Below are 17960 nucleotides of genomic sequence, written 5' to 3' on the forward strand. Positions count from 1 at the left end.
AGGGCCAGTCCACCTGCAGCTTCTCAGCGGCACGGCGAAACAGGGAGAAAAGAGAGGTGTCATCGTGGCCGACCGGCGCAGCAGCGGCGGCATATTGGGTCGACAATGAGCTCTCCTGCTCATCCTCCGACAAACCATGGATGTCCAGGCCGATGTCCAGCACGTCATCGTCTTCCTGGGGAGCGCTGGCGGGCTTCAACCCAGGCTGAAGCCCGTCAGCGCTCCTGCATGGTTCCGGTCCGTCATCGGCTAACCCGTCAACGTATTCCATGTGGTCAGCCCAGCTAATCGCGGGGACATCGACCTGAAAATTTTCGTCTTCGGACTCGGACGAAGCCGGGGCTCCAGACTCGGAAAGAAGAGGGTCATGCCGTGCGACAGCCGAGCGTCCCAGCACTCTTTCCACAAACGTCACCCGTCCTTCCAGGGTCGAGCGTCGGAGCTGGCGACAAAACGCACAAGCTTCGGGCTCCGTCAACGCTCTCCTAGCGTGGACGATCCCCAGGCAGACAGGGCAGGCATCGTGCTGGTCGCTGTCGTGCAAAGAGAAACCACATCCCTGAGGACAGGGGCGAACAGAAGATTTCTGCTTTGCTCGCTTCGGTTTGGAGTCCATTCCCAAAACGCAAAGCGAAACGCTGCACAAGAAAAACTTGAAAATAGCGCTCCGCGGGCAGCCTACGCACCAGCTGGGCGGTGGAGGCTAACACCAACAGGGGCAGTTAAGCTAGGTTCAAGTTGGCAGACAACGGAGCTAACTAGCAGTAGCTAGCTAGCCCAACTCAGCAGAGGTGTTCTCAGCGAGGTGAAGAGCGTAAGAACTGAGGGATGACTGTGATGGCAGCGGCTATATGTGCGGGCGGGGCCTTGCGCGTGTCATCACACGTCATCTGCCGTAAAGGCGTGAATAAAGGTTTCTTCAGCCAGGACACGCGAGGGCGTGATATCCCATACTTATGTGTTGTACCGAGTGAATCGACTGAAAGGGAACAAATACTTTTTCAGTCAGACTGCTCAGTGTGCTTCATTTAGTCCACTTTCAAGTGATTTGCATGTTTTGACTTTCTTTGATTGTGACAGGAAATGACAAAAACTACCTCCTTAGCAGTTTTTCTTCAATATCTAAATCATTTGATCCCACATGGATGAATATTAGGATTTCTTGACATACAGTGCGAAAGAAACAGCCTCACTCCCCACTCTTTTGTAATATCACACTCATTCACACTAAGATATAGATAGATTAAAAGCTAGAAAGTCATGTTTATCCAAAGATTTAGTGATGGGTTTCAGATATCTGAAACCCATCACTCACTGCAGCTAACTTTCCACATCTAGCTCCCAAAGATAAACAGTGATTAAAGGGTAATCAATCCTGGAAGCAGTATTAATTTTTCTTTATGGTGACAACCTCAGTAGAGCATTATGCAAAATGTTTGGGATTTTTTTACTGGACAATTTTTCTTATTTTTTCTTATCTTTTTTTGTTTGTTTGTTTGTTTGTTTGTTTTTAAACTACAGAGTTTTACACTTGGATCTTTCTTTCTGCACCTTAGTGTCTTTTAAGCACAACACTCTTTATTTCTGCTCAAACTTGATATGGACAAACAAATAATTTAAATTTTTTCTGGAAATTTAAGAAATTCCTGACTCAAGTAGAAATGTTGTTCTTATATTGGACTACAAGCTGAGTGGAGTCCCCTACTGCAAAGACAAACAGTCAAGAGTCATTACTGATTCAGATTGATTGCAGCGTAGGAATACAAAATAGATTGAAGTGAGACCGTGATTGTTTAGAGACGAGTGACCTGTGCAATCACCTTGTGATCAAAATTGGTGACCCAGAGGTTGAGGATATTGCATGGTGATTGCAGCTACTTTGATGTAATCACTGGGCAACCATCTTTTTTTGGTTCTCTTTTTTTCGTTTTTCTTTTTTCTTTTGTTTGTTTGTTTGTTTTCTCCCCCTTAGTAACTCTAGTACAGCTGAGTAAATAAAGTTTATTACATTTTTAAATTATACTCAACTATAAAAACAAAGAAAAAAATAGATCCGAAAGTAAAACAAAAAGACGTCATTAAATGAATAAAGGATGAAGTTGTTTTGTTTTTGTTGGTTTTCTTTGTTGTTGTTGTAATGTAAACTTTGTACATGTAGTTACATTTTTTGAAATAATAATAACAATAGATGATGACTATAATGATAATAATAATCATTCCAAATAAAACCGGCTAGTCTTTGTTCTATTGAGTTTACCGTCATGAGTAGAAATTTGGTCTACCTTGATTTTTTTGTTTTGTCAATTGCTTGACTCAAATTAATTTAAAAAAAGTTGTTAGCTGGTGCAGACAGCATGAAACTGCGAGTGTAATTAGCCGTTTAATGTTCATTAATGTTGCAGCTTATAATTCACATACTCAATCAGCACCTCGCCTTCATGCTCACACACACAATCTGGAGTGATAGCATTGTGGAAGTAAAATGTCATACACTTCATCAAACATGGCTAAAGCTAATCACTGCTGCTTTTATCTTTGGCAGCTTGACAACCAACAATTATACACACTTCTTGTTTGTTTAAGGTCCGTCTGTACGAGTGGACGGCCGAGAAGGAGCTGAGGACCGAGTGTAACCACTACAACAATATTATGGCCCTTTACCTGAAGACCAAAGGAGATTTCATTCTGGTGGGAGACTTGATGAGGTCCGTCCTGCTGCTGGCATACAAATCCATGGAGGGCAACTTTGAAGAGGTAAGAAGAGAGGTTTAATATATCAAACAAGTTGGTTTGTCTGTACTGAAAACAGCTGTGAAAACACAAATTAACCTTGAGTTTCATTCAAGGCTGCTGGTTTTGAAAGAATTTGATTTTATTTTTAAAGACTTTGGTTTAGTGTCTGTTTACCCACATTTGCATGTTGTCACTCTTCAGGGTATAAATGTTGTTGTTGTTGTTTTTTAATGTCTACCACGCATAGCCTCATACCTCCCAGCCTTCTGATGAGCAAAGTGTTCAAATTGATTTGTGGAAGAAAGATACAGAGATTTGATGATGACTCACGCATCCTATTGTGTGCGTGTTGTCTTGTTATGCTCAGTGTAATAAGTCCTGGAGACCAAAAGGGCTTGAATTTATTTAGAAACAAAATATACCTTCAAGTGCCTTAAAATTTTAGATGGAAAATATTATCTACTTACATACCAAAGCAAGTATAATCAATATTTTACATTAAAAATAGATAAAGTGTTGCACCTAAAAAAAAAAACTAAAAAAAAACAAGTACTAAACTCTGTAGTTTGCTGTTGGGAGATAGAAAATCTTTAATTTTCTCTGCCAGCAGCTTTGGTTCAGTGCAACAGGCTGTTTGTTTTAGTGTACAGTGCTGTATATTTCTCTATCTGGCCATCAGGACTCTAACATCATTCACAATAACACAATCAATTTGATATGTGATATTAAAATGTCGTATTGTGATATCATTGCTATAGCTGTGGCATACATTTACACTCTAGTGCATGGACTAACGAGACAAGCCAAGGCGTGTGTGAGAGCAACAGCCACACCTGTCAGCCTGCAATGACGATTTAGTATGTAAAACAGGAGCTACTTATACAACCCAGCGCGACAACATGCAAGAAAACCATTCATGCAAAACGAGGAAACAACAAATGTGTTTCAACACTTTAGGTCAAAGCTGTCCAGTGCAGCTTGGCTACAAAGAAGTAGATGCTTGCAGTTGATGATGTGGGATGTTTTTATGTGATGGTGTTGGGCCGCTCCTGATAAGTTAAGCAATTTAACATTGTAACTTATCAGGAGCTGCCCAACACCATCTGCTACTAGGGCTGTGCGATATGACCAAAATCTCATATCCCGATATAAGAGCGTCCTTTAACCGGAGTCGAGTGTTTTAACCGATGCATGAAACTACACATTTTTAGACATAAGTTGTAACGGCCGCCGTTTTCTTTGTATTTATTACATGGCGTGCTGTGGGTTGCCTGTTCTAACATTTGAGTCTAAGGTTTATTTTTTAGCACCTGGCGGCTCTAATCTGCTCTTTCACGTGATTCAGTTTATTTTGAAAAGTCTCAGCAGGATCTTGAGCTTTATTGTGAAAGGTTTATGTGGAACATAAACAAGCGGACATGCAAAGGTGCTACCGTCGCTGTTGCTAACCACAAGGCATAAAAACAGGCGCTTGTCCATCAGTAGTGTGGTTATATTAAATAAATATATATATATATAAGAGAAAGAGAGAACTTAAGAGAGAAATTAATATAATTAATTTAGCCACTACAGTGATCATCAGAACGATGAAAAAATATTGCCGTAAACAGTTTATTTTGCGACACCATGAAACAAACGATAACGTAAAATGAAACGATAGACGTTTTTATATCGTCATCCAATACATATCGTTATATCGAACAGCCCTATCTGCTACCATGTTAAATTACTTAGTGTTAAGCATTTACTTTATTTTCAACGATTTCCTGGGAAAACTAGCTACTCAAACTACTTTGGTGCTACACCTGATTTACTACTGTTGCACTATATTGTTCCTCCTGCTAACAACTTGTTTCAGTAGATTCACACTTCAAATTAGGAAGTGTGTCATCAGGGACAGTAGCTCATTGGAAGAGGCTGGAAAATGTCCTTCATTTATTTACACTTATAAGTGCTGCTTCAGTTCAGTATTTTTTTTTCTACATTGCCAGAAATATCATTATCACACCTTTCCTGAAATATTTCAAGATAGATATTACAGTATAACCCCTACTGCTCAACACCAAACAGAAAGCAGAGATAGTTTGCAACTAGCTTTTGAATGTAATGACACATTCAACAGATAAACAGCTAGATATTTACCTTAGAAGATAAACAAGATTAAAAGTAAATATTGGCCTTATATTTATCTGTAGTCATGTGAACCTGTATTCTTTGTAATGATCAATAGGGGTCATCTTAATGTGTTTATCATCTCAAACACTAATTTTCAGTCATCTTTAATACAGCACGGTGATCTACTTTGCCAATTAGACTCCTATTAACAGTAAAATAGATGATAAAGCATTGTTTGGCTTATTGCTGGAGTTGTACATGATCTAGCATCCTTCATTTAAAATAAGCCAGTGAGCTCACAGTGCAAATACTTTGAGTTATATATAGTGTCCATCATAGACCCAGTTCAGGATCCTCTATGCGCATAATCAGCATGAATAGAACAGATTTGAAAAGCATTTTTCATGCCTTTGTATTCAAGGACATTTCATGTTGCTCGGGGCTTGAAACATAAAAGCAGTATGTTTGGAGTCAGCACTTCTTAGCTCATAGATAATGCAGTATCTACTTGGAGACAAGTACCACCTTTGTTTTGCCCAGGACCTCTCTGGTGTTTACTGTTTTCTCTGACATATCTTACGTTTGTTTGTTTTGTTTTTTTATTATTTGCTTTAGATTGCCCGTGACTTCAATCCTAACTGGATGAGTGCAGTGGAAATTCTGGATGACGACAACTTCCTGGGGGCGGAGAACGCCTTCAATCTGTTTGTCTGCCAAAAGGACAGGTGAGGAGGAGCAGTATAAACGGTGCCGTGAGTAGTTTTGCACATTAACGTGAATGATTCCTGTAAGCATTACGGCCCCATTACATTTTCCATTGAAGTCAACCATCAAAAAGTTTGTGTTAACTCCAACATTTATTCACTGAAAGCAGTATCATCTTATTAGGAGGGTGTTTTTTACCGTGAGTTGCACGGTACTTTGTAGAGCACCATCACTGGAGTGAATGTGATGCAGCAGCAATTGTCCTTGCATTTGTTTTGGAAGTTATCTCAGCGGTGAACTTTTAGTCACTCTGCTGCCTTTCTCTCTTTAGTAATTCTGCTATAAAACAAGTGTTGACTTTAAGGAAAAGTAAGAAAGATGTGATCTGGAAGTGAGTGTGCTACATTTATGTCCCAGCTTATTATCCGCCTTCTACATCAAGCTGGACCTCTCAATGCTTTTGACCTTTATTTTTGTGTCACATCTCTCTTCCTGTTGCTCTCCCCCGTTTCTCACCCTTTTATCCATTACTTCTCTATCATTCTCTGACCTTTTCTAACGCTTTTAATATCTCTGCCCCCCTTGTTTTTTGTTTTGTTTAATCGATCAAGTCTGTCCCCCAATAATTTATTCTCCCTTAACATAATTTTCTCTTTGTTTTTGCACTTTATTTTTTCTCTCCTGTTTGCTCATACATCAACTCTTTTTCTCACATGTTTTATTCTTTATTGTTTGTAATCCCTCACTCTCCACCTTTTGCATTTCTCTCCCACCGTCCTTTCTCCGGTCAGTGCGGCCACCACAGACGAGGAGCGTCAGCACCTGCAGGAAGTGGGGCTGTTTCACCTTGGGGAGTTTGTAAATGTCTTCTGCCATGGTTCGCTGGTGCTGCAGAACCTCGGCGAGAGCTCCACACCCACCCAGGGCTCAGTGCTCTTTGGCACGGTTAATGGCATGATTGGTAAGTGCACTGATGACAAATGACAAATTGCTGTAAGCCTACAGCCAGTATTAGTTAGCATAGTTTAGCTTAGCCAGTATTAGTTAGCTTAGCTTCCCAAGACTGAGAAGAGGTGGAAACTACATGCCAAGTGACAAAGGTAACAATATTTAGTTCCCACTGCCTCTCGGTCTACACAAAGACAAACGGTGCACTGTTTCTTGGCTGGTAGTAGGAACTTCCTACTGTCCACTGGTTTCCTTGAACTGAGTGGAGGCTCCCAGCCAAGTAACTTTTCAGCATGTAGCACTCCAAAACTTTACTTTCACCTTGGCTTTTGTCCTGGTCAGACAAATGAGAGATAATTTGTTAATTAGTGGAAGTGACGGGAGGTAGATAGTTTTCAGAGCCAGGCAAGATTTATCCCCGCCCTCCTTGTTTTTCAGCCTTTGTGCAAAGATGCACTGAGAAGTCAGGGGCTCCAGTCATCTAACTGTTGGCTAAATCTGATTTTTAACTGCTGAAATTTCTCTTTTAGCGTTACTTCACCTAAATGGCAAAAATATGAATATTTTCCCACTCATTAGTAATGTCCAGTTTTATAGATTAGCATGGATTTATTTGTAGTAGCCACTGCTGAGAGTTTCCATCGTTATTCAATAGAGGATTGATAGCAGGAGTTATTCTGTGGTGTAAGATGTAAATAGAACAAGCTCATTTTAACCCTGTGTTTAATTTTAAAAGATAATAAAATGAAACTGTTTTTGGAAATACAGTTCATTTTAAATTTAATGCTGTCAAAGGTTAGATGTTGAGCACTTTATTGAATCTCCCTCTTCTTCTTCTTCTCCTTGCTACGCTCTTTATTGATGAACTGAGGAGTTGCTGTAGGTTTAAGAGAGAAATCTTCTCTCTTACTGGCTCAGGTGACTGGTCTGGACAGGCCAGTTTATAGCACCCAGGCTCTTTTCTTTTCAAGCAGTAAGGCGTGCATCATGAAATGCGCCAGGAAAGGACACAGTCTAAGAGGCAGCTTTTTTTTCTTTCTTTTTGTTTTTAACCAGTTCTAGTGAGATTCTCAATGTTGATCTTTTCACCTCTGTGTTTTCTGTGTTTTTGCTGATCAGCATATGTAGATGAATAATGAGAAGAATTCTACAAGTCTTTAGAGTTTTAATTTAAAAAACCTGGTTTCTCTTTCTTACTTCTTTCTAGTGTTTTGAAATGTGATATGATATGATATACCTTTATTAGTCCCACAAGGGGAAATTTCATGAGGCTGCCGACCTATTGCACGCAGTGGCGTCGCCGTGATATTTAAGACAATAGCAGATTATTACAGCCAGGTGGTTTTTATGTTTTACAGAGCTGCATATTTTTTGTTGATCAAAAGCTTCAAAACGCTGCCTCCATTGCTCAGGATAAACCACAGGTATCTCTGTGAACAGTTTTCTAACAGATTAGGTAGGAAATTTAAAAAGAAAAAAAATAAATAAATCCGGTGAAAAATCTCACAATGACAGTCCTTTAGCAAATGACTGCTCTGCAGTGCTACAGTCACTGTCAGTGTTTTCATATTCCTCAGGCTAATTAGACGGTGCACAAATGTCTCCAAAGCCATTTCTTTAAAACTAATGTTTCCATTTGAGAAAGGAATAAGAAAGGAAAAGAAATCACAGTTTACACCTCATTACTCAGATTAAAACTAGTAACTTTCATCCTGGCAGTAATGAAGGCAGGGATGAAAAACGCGGAGGACACAACATTCAGACACAGCAGTATTTCACCCCTTGGTCTCCCAGAGCACATAATTTCCCCTCAGCACTCTCTCTGTGACTCCTGAAAAAGTGTCAGAAGAAAGTTTAACAGGATACGAGAATTTCCATTGTACGCTCCAGTTAAAGGTTTCCACAGGAGCTGGTAAACTAAAATGAGCTTCAGTGTCTAATGAAGATAAATACCTCTGCCAGGGTTATTGCTCTGAGATGTTTTGATTTATTAGACATTACTGGAAAGAAGCTGCAAGGCCGCAAGATTATTCCAGCCAGATAGCAACAAACAAGCAGATAAACTTGCAATAAACTTGTTGAAAACGGATAGTAGGTAATCTTAGATGGGAAGATTATTGTGATCGATTGAAGTAACGCGGGAGAGTCCATTATTTGGGAAAGGCAGAGCTTTAGGAACAGTCTTTCAATGCTAAATGTAAATTCTAAATATTTTACTTTTGTTATTAGTCAAATAAAGAATACTGGATGTTAGTATTTTCTAAGGAGTTGCGGAGCTTAATCAGTGTGATGAAGTTTAAAATGTTTTATTTAGTTTTTTTGATTCACTTTTAGCTAAACCTCCAAAATATGTTTTGTTCTAGCATGAGGCCAAAATGAATAAATTGTAGTTTTTATCTATTTATTCCTCTCGATTTAATTTTTTCCCCAACTTCATATATATATTCTATCTAAAAATTTCTGACTGTTTGTTAAACAAAACAAGACAACATGCAAATGATGAGCCATGAGTCCAATTTACATACAAGTTCCTAGAAGATCAGCAGGAGAAAATGCATATTCATTGGTTTTTTTCATCCAGAACTGTTGATGCAGAATGTGGTATTTGGGTGCACTGAGTTGCTGGCACTAATCCTCCAGTGGAAAAGGGAGAAGGAGAGGGTAGACTGATGATCAAAGACCTTTCATTAACCCTCTGATGAAGAAAAATAATGTGGCATTTTTTTTCTGCAGCTTTTATTTGGAACACTTTTATAGTCTCTCTGTTGCTCCACATCAGTCACAGCAACACAAAAAGCATATTAAATAGAATTTACTGTTTATTGACGCATACGGCACAGGCTTCCATCACATTGCCATACAGCGTATTCACTTTAGCATTTTTTATTAAACATAAAAGCGTTAAGTGCCTAATATCAAGTTGTTGCTCCAAGTTTTGTTTTACATTTTTATTTCTGACATTTCTCAGTCAAAGCTAATCAGATTAATAGATGATTATAGTAGTTAGTTGTTGCCCTGCTATCCTCCAGGCTCATGTCCCAAAGCACTTTCATGACTTTACAGACACAGAAATAAGTTCTGCATTGCACATCAGTGCAACTCTTTGTTCACAAGTTGCTTTTTTTTTGTTTTGTTTTGTTTTTTGTGGCAGTCAGTTTGAGTGCACATTACTTCCCCAGAGCGTTAGATTAGCCCACTCTGTGTGCCAGAACTTTAATTTGTAGCACAGAGAAGAGCGCACCACTCCCCCAAAACCGTGCGACTACAATATTTACAGCACAGTCGGTCTCAAAATGAGACCGTTTGGAAATCTTTTAAATTATTGAACTATTGAAATCATGCTTCTTTACACCCAACATAGTCCCAGCATACAAGCATGAAATTTGTATTAGGGAGATTGCAGTCACACTAATGATCTTTTGATTTATTAATTATACAGCTGTTATGAGTTTATTATGAATCTAGTCCTTAAAATTCTTCTCGCTGATGTGAACCCAGAAGTATTTCCCATCTGCTGCAAAAGACTGCCGAGGTGAAAATCTGTAACGCCTCCATTGTGTTTTTGACTAACGTGTGCGTGTTTGTGTGTTTAGGTCTGGTGACATCCCTGTCCGAGGGCTGGTACAGCCTCCTGTTGGACCTGCAGAACCGCCTCAACAAAGTCATCAAGAGCGTGGGAAAAATCGAGCACAGCTTATATCCTTTTTACTTTTATAGTACGCTTGCCATCTGTCAGAAAGATGGAGGTGAACTGCACTGGCAGCTGTGGTTTGAGAAGCGAGAGGAGTAATACTGTTTTCTTTTAATTAGCTTTGATTTGTTTGATAGATATTTCAAGTGTGCGAAAATTTGTATTCGGCTCCACAGGCTTTTGTCTCATCATTTGATTTGTATTTACAGCTTAAACTAAAGCAATTTAGCAGTTGGCAAAAGAAGTCTTTTGTGACTTATTTTATCATTTTTAAGCAAAACTTGAGCCACTTCTGATTTCTCTGATGTGAGGTTTTACTGGTTGCATTGATCTTCTACTGACGTACTGCGACGGCTTGTTTTTAGGTTTTAGAGCGCTGGTCAGACAAAACTAAGCTTAAGAAAATCTCCTCTGGTTTTAGGAAATTGTGAAGGGCATTTTTCTGTTTTTTAGATTTCATTGATTTGTCCAGGCATGTTAGTCTAGATAATACATTCCCCAAAGTATTATTAAGCATTGCACAGTTGTTATGGATTCAGCAGTAACGTGGTGACTCAACCAACCTTTTCTCTCTGGTCTTCTGAGCAGTGCTGCTTTTATTAGACTGCTTTCTCACTATAGTGAATATCTGTTGACTCGGCCTGAGGTAAAGTGTGCGTTATTGTACCGAAGGTGCTGTCCTCAGGCGAAGCAACTGCCTTGTATTGATTTTCCTTGACTGCGCTGCACCTGGAGGTCCTTCCACACGGAGCGAAAGACGGAGCAGGCCACGGGATTCATTGACGGGGACCTCATTGAAAGCTTCCTGGATCTCGGCCGGGCAAAGATGCAGGAGGTTGTCAGCACTCTGCAGGTAGGAGCTCATGTCCGTTCGGATCTACATTTAACCAGGATGGTTTTCAAGTGATGAGTAAACATTGTTACAAAAACATACCAACAGAGGTCTCTTTAGAGTCCGCTTGGTGTTTTTAGTGTAGTGATAACATGTTGTAAAACAAAATAGAAGTCATTATTCATCCCAAGCCAACAGTTTGTTGATGACTTTTCCCTTTATGACCTCTAGTTGAGTACAAGAAAGAGTTGTACATCCCTCGGTACTGTCATCACTGATTACACATAAAGTGTGGGCTGGCCTCTGCAAATGATTAGTCAGTATATTTAAGAAAGACATTAAACTTTCTGAACCTTTTGACTTTAGTCAGATTGCCTTTGTCTATAATTGCTGTTTTCCATCTGCCTCATTTGTAAAAGCTCATTGTTTTTATCCCACCAAATCTTTTCACTTGGATTCAAGTCTGCTAACTGAGATAGTCAGTATGCTCAGGATCCCCGTCTTCCTGGAACGTTCAGTGATTACCAAGAGAGCATCAGTTCCTCACGACAAACATTGCCAGCGCTTGCAGCTTGTCAGATTGGCCTCGTCAGTCTTATAGCAGCTCTAGTCCAATCTTAAACCGCCTCCCAAACCTCTGTCTTCACGTCTCTTTTCATATTTAAGTTGTATTATGTTCAAAAGAGCAGCGAGGCATCAGGCCCGTGCCTGTTTAGTGTTTAGCTTACAGCCTGTCTGTTCCTGCCTCCATCACTTTCTCCAGCACGTACCTGCCGGTAATATGGAGGCTCTTTCTCCACAGTTGTTTTGAAAGTCTGAGGCTCCTTCGGGAAATTTTACACTTTGTTCCCGGGTGTGCAGCTGTATCATAACTTTTAAAATAGGAACTTGAATTGCTTTGGAAATCTTGCAGGCAGTGCCATTTTGGTGTAAAGAAATACTTTGTGTTAGGTTTGTGAGACAGCTCTCTTCTCTATGGCATGTGTACTCAGCTCGAGTGCAGAGATGGACTTGCATCTATATCACTGAAGTAAATTCAGTGTTGTTCCCTCTAGTATAGTTGCATATTGTTATTAGTAAATTTCAAGTGAACAAACAAATATGAAAGCTGGTGTAATAACTGAGGTTGACAGAAGCCAACAGGTCCAACCGGAGCAGCTGGTGAAGAAGGATGCAGTTTGTATTTGTGGTTTTTTGGCTTAAAGCGACGCTGAACTTTGAATGACTCTTTGGACAGTTTTTATTAGCTGACTGGGAACTGGAAATAACATTCATAGCAGAACAGGTGGGAAAATAAATTTTGGCATATAAACAAATAACAATATACTGCTTTGTGTGTCTTCTTAGCCTTACTGCATTTTTAAAAAAAAAATTACACTTTTAGCTGATAAACAAAGGCTGTTCCCTGTTTGCCTCCCGAGAGCAGCCAATAAAGACAGTCCAAAGTATTTGGATGGTTTGTTTGCCAGGAGATGCCTGTTTAAAGCCAGGGTTCTGCTAAAGTTGGATCACTGCTATAAAAATAAAATATGTTAGCTGCTCACTGGTGTCTCTGTGCAACTAAAAATAGGTACACTAAAAACTGATTGCATATTTGATATAAAAAATTAAGCCTGCAACTAACAGTTTCTTGTTTTGTTTTTCAGCAGCCTAGCATCTTAATACGCTAAAAAGCCCATTAAAATCTCAGCTTTATGAAGCTCAAGTGATGCCATCACATTTACTCTGTCCAAAGAAGACTCTGGAATCCAGCCTTATCCATTTTAGTCATTTTCGGACAAAAAAAAAAAAAAAACATAGTCCAAGAAAAAAAATGTAATCAGTTCTTTTGTGTTGTTTGCTTGCACTTTCATTGAAAGCCCATCATTTAAATCCCAGTAGAAAGAAGTTTCGGTTCACAGCAGGAAAACCCAAGAGCCTCTACAGGCAGCAGAAAGTGATGAAAAAAATGACACGGATTAAGTGCAATCATATAAAAAATAATAATAATAATAGATAAATAAAAAAATTGGCAGAAACTAAGCGTTGAGTAATTTTTTTCAGAAGCTTTTTAGATCATTTCATGTCCACTCAAGTGAAATAATAAATGCAGGTGAAGGAGTGAGGCTGAGTGGCACTGGGGGGGGGGGTTTGTCTCAGTATTGGAGCCTCATAGCTCCAATTGTCATTCAATTTCAGATCGATGACGGCAGCGGCATGAAGCGTGAAGCCACAGTGGACGAGGTGATTAAGATTGTAGAGGAGCTGACAAGGATCCACTAGTTTCCAGTGGCATCGAGAGCCCCGCCGAGCGAGCGAGGGGACGGTCCCGAGGCGTAGTGAAGACGCTGACGAAGGGAACGGTTTGGTTGTTTTGCAGATATGTAAATAATTATAAATAAACAATGTGCGCATGGTCATCTGCCAGACTTCAATAATTTGTCACCTGTTGAGACCCTGAAGGTGCTACACGATGACTGTAGCACTCTTCATTTAGACGAGAGTCTCCAGGCAAAGTGCGTAGCATCCTGTCTGAACAACAGAAAGACCGAAGTGAAAACACTGGTCTGAGTGCGTGCGTTTGTTTGTGTGTTTGCGAGTGCGCGTGTGTGTGTGTGGAATATAAACAGGAAAAATCCAGAGATTTTCCTCACACAGAAGCTGTTCTCTGGGATGTTTGTGACAGTTTAAGGTTAGCTGATTGTCTACACCCCACCTTTTAAATGTGACTGCTTTACAGTTCCCAAGTTTATTCGTCAAGTCTGGAGTAAACTTGCTGTATGACAAAGAAAATAAGATAGATTTATAGATATTTTGTCTTTGTGATGTTTTCTTTGTTAATTCTAATAAACTTTGCTTTAGTACTCTTCACATCTTTATCTCCGGTTCTTGATTGTTGTCCAAACTCAAGCCTTGGTGCACTGCATCACTCGAGGTTACCGCTGTCAGTAATTAATGTAAAAGTCAATAATTAGAGTTACTCATGAAGACTTCTGCATACTAGTTTAAACTTCTTGCTTTTCATGGAGCTCATCTGGATTAACAAATCTAAAGTCTCTGCAGCTGATAGGTTTAATATGAGCCATTTACTTGCAAAGATGTAGACATCCCCGTTGTCTGTTATTTGTGGTTGGTGCTAACTGATAAAACACAATTATACTAATAACTTCAACTACCCATATTGAACATTACATGCACTAAACTGCATCATTTTGACATGTTTATCTACAGTTTAGCCAAAGTGCTGTGATCCTGCTGCTCTGAGCTTTAATAACTAAGCTTTAATTAAATTGCATTGGGCTGATGATGCAAACAGTTTTGATTCCAGCTTTTAAAATGGGAAAATGCAATTTCTTTAATTTCATTGTTTTGTTAAAAAGCGATAAGAAATAATCAGTTGAGATAAAATAATAATATCTTCAACTGAGTTTTTAAATGTATTTAAAGAGCAGATTCAAGATGAATCACAAAGTGCTTCACATCAAACAACACTAAAACAAAACATGAGACCGGGACTAAAATACCAGGATATCAGAGATTAATAGATAGTGCTGCTTAATTGTGCACATTGCTAGTACTTTTTACCTGAAATGGAGGGTTTTATAGTGCAGTATAAATACTTATAATTATGTAAAGAATCTAAAAATGTCACTGCTCGGCTGGCACGGCTCTTAACGTACAACTTTATAGCCTCTTTATTCAGGCGGCACTGTTTTTATTTAGGTTGCAAAGTTGAGTCTTTTCCCGTTTTTATATGTACAACTATTTAATATTCTTCCAGAAGGTGCCCTCTACGATCTCTGCAGTCAGCCTCGTTCATCAAATTAATACAGCTCCTTGGGTTTTATTTGCAGTTAATGCTGACTCGCTACTGTCAGCGCCACAGCCACAGTGAACTTGCCCCCCCCAAAAAAAAAAAAAAAGAAAAATTGGTTTAAAAAGTGTTTCTGGGACAGTAAATCTGTTTGTGTACCGAGCACGCAGAGTCTCATCTGTGTTTCTTTATCAGACCTGCTGAAATTCAGAATGCTGCTGTGCATTGTATTCTCAAGCATCTCATTAATTTATGTCGTGTGCACATTCCTCTTCATCTTCAGTAAACAATGTCAGATTGGAATAAAGCAGCGTCTCCTGTTGAAGGTATCAAAGGTCTTACAGATGGAAATACTGCTGGGCTGACTGTGCACACCAGCCTTTTAGAAATGATTCTCTCCACTGAGATTTTGAAGGAAACTGGTCACTGACTGGCAGCGAAAGTCCACTGCCAATTCTCCTGAGCTATTTTTGTCCCACTGTCACCATCCAAAGGCATTTTTGCTCTGCTTCTGCCTCCATCTTCACACCCACTGTACTCTGAGTTCACTGGAGACCTCTGTACATGTCACAAAGAAATCAAATTAGAGTGCAGACATTAAAAATAATACGTCAACTCAATATTTGTACCTGTTTTCACTGATGGGGGATTCAATTTTCTGTGATGGAAACTCATATCACTCTGAGTACTGCTGCTTTTTATTTTGTGTAAGTCACATGTTGTAAGTTGTGTGTATACACACTACACTGATGCCTTACCAAGGACATACCAGAAAGCAGGACACAGTGACAGCCCCCTATGTAACCGTGTATATCACAGCATTCATTCTTAATGTTAATGCAAGGTTTATAAAAAAGCACTCCAGGCAACATTGCTGTAAGATATTAAGCTTTAAAATGGTTAATGTGGCGCTTTGACCCAATGTTTTGTTCCACCGTTAAATAATAATTCCCCTTGTAGATCTCCAGGGGTGTGTCCATCCTCAACCCGAATGTTAACAAAGCGGTCAGCCCTCACTAAAAGTTTAAAACACACAAATATATTCTGAACTATTATGTCTGATCTTAAATATTTTAAGCCTTTGCAAACTTGCTTGCTTTCACATGTTATGTTAAAATACATTTATAACATGAAATATTCAGGACTAAAAGAAATAATCAGCCCTGAGGTTCAAGCGAAAAAACCAAAAAAAACATCGCCATGCATTTTTCATTGAAAACTCAGCTAATCCCTTTCAGACAACAGGGCAAAAAAAAACCCCTGAAACAACCAAGACTCTAACGCTTTAAGGTGGCTGTGTAGAGCCCCATGGCTCATTGTATTTAGTAACTGAATGCAAGTTTTAATGATTTGTTTATGTCTAAAATCTGTCTCACTTCATCTCAGTTTGTATTAAATAATGGAGGCTTTAACCCCTAGCTGTTTCCACAAAGCCTGCATAATTACTCGCTTAAAACACATTTAAGAGTTTTGGAAATCTGTCACCATTAAACCATAAAACTGAAAGCATGACTACGTACGATGGCTTTGCATGTTTTGACAGCAAGTTCACCCCGTTTCCACAGAAAGAAAGCACACACTCCTTCACTTCTAAGGTTTGATGTATCAGGGCACATTCAAACATAAATTATGTAAAAACAACTTCAGATGAACAACCGCACATGACATACCACACCATGCCATGACTTATTTAACAAAAATTCATCCAAAATTCAGAAGTGCCGTGTGAGAAACCAAGTAAAGGAGGTCAGTTGGAGCCAGGTGCTGCTAATTAAATGTCTCTTATTAACTGATCATCAGCTATGTGAGCGCCTTTAAGAAAGGAGACGTGTTAGCAGTTTCCTGGATTGGAGTGTTTGGGTGTATCTTAACATAATGTCAAGAAGGAAAGACGTCAGCAGTGATCTTAGAGAAGCATGTGCTGCTTCCCATCAATCTGGGAAGGGTTATGAGGGCGCTTCTAAACAATTTGAAGTCCATCATTCTGCAGTGAGCAAGATTTTATTCACAAGTGGAAACAATTTAAGGCCGCAGCCAGTCTTCCCAGAAGTGCAAATTCACTCTAAGGTCAAACTGTGCAATGTTCAGAGAAACTGCAAAAAAAAACCTAAGAGCTCTCAGACTCAGACCTCAGTTAGCCTGTTAAATTCATGAGAATACAATTAGCGAAAGACTGAACAAGTAGCGGCTTTGTTGTGTTGCCAGAACAAAGCCTTTTCTCTGAAAAAAATAATTGCATCTGAACAAATATCATAAGACGTTTGATGCAGTGTCCTTTTGGACGAACAAGGCCAAATTGGAGACATTTGACTATGCTGGACAGTGGCTAGTGTGGAGAAAACCGAACGCAGCATATCAGCACAAACACTTCATATCAACTGTCAAGCACGGTGATGGAGGGGTGATGATTTGGGCTTGTTTGGAGCCACAGGACCTGGGAACTTTGCAGTCATTGAGCCAGCTATGAACTCAAAGTCCAACCTGATTAAAACACTTTGATGGAACTTTAAGAGAACTGTGATTAAATGAATTCCTGCAAATCTTAACCATCTGAAGTAGCTTTGTAAAGATAAGAGTGAGCCAAAATTCCCCAACAATGATGCGAAAAACTGATAAAGGCATAAAGAAAATGATCATGGCTGCTAAAGCTGGATCTAAGTGTTTGTTAAATAATTAATGACATGGTGCAATGTGTCATGTGTTGTTCTTCACCTGGGGTTGTATTTAAATATGATTACAACTTTGTACAGTCAGGATTAACCTGCGCTGCTATCACTCAAACCTCTAGTGGAATTATTTTGTTAAAAAAAGAGATTTTTCTGTCATAAATTTGATTTGCATACATTTTTATGCAAATCTGAGACAGTCCAGCAGAAGCCTTGTGCTGGATTGAGGCTGATATGACCCTAATGCTATTAAGTGGGTCGGTGCTTTTTCTTCTATGGCACGTCTACTGTGTCATACGCTGCACAAAAGACTGCTTCCTTTGCCACCCAGCAGCACTGCATCATAGTTAAAGCAGAGGAGAATCAGTAGGCTAACATCACTGTGTTGACCTCAGACTTGTAAATCAAATACATTTGGATTTAGAGATGTCTTCATAAAACCCAAAGGAAGACATTTTTATCCTTTCCTAACATGCA

General features: G+C 39.4%; 1 protein-coding gene across 1 annotated transcript in view; it reads left to right on the forward strand.

The window, feature by feature from the left end:
• ddb1 (damage-specific DNA binding protein 1) overlaps positions 1–13874 on the forward strand; it is a 52011-nt gene extending 38137 nt beyond the window's left edge. The window contains exons 22-27 of the mRNA XM_026162014.1: positions 2584–2754; positions 5464–5573; positions 6345–6514; positions 10095–10197; positions 10922–11045; positions 13203–13874. Of these exons, the coding sequence (XP_026017799.1) occupies positions 2584–2754; positions 5464–5573; positions 6345–6514; positions 10095–10197; positions 10922–11045; positions 13203–13286 (762 nt within the window). The 3' untranslated portion in view covers positions 13287–13874. The remainder of the gene's footprint in view (positions 1–2583; positions 2755–5463; positions 5574–6344; positions 6515–10094; positions 10198–10921; positions 11046–13202) is intronic.
• The last annotated feature ends 4086 nt before the right edge of the window (positions 13875–17960 follow it).

The sequence above is a fragment of the Astatotilapia calliptera genome, chromosome 1, assembly GCF_900246225.1.
Source record: "Astatotilapia calliptera chromosome 1, fAstCal1.2, whole genome shotgun sequence".
Lineage (NCBI taxonomy): Eukaryota > Metazoa > Chordata > Actinopteri > Cichliformes > Cichlidae > Astatotilapia > Astatotilapia calliptera.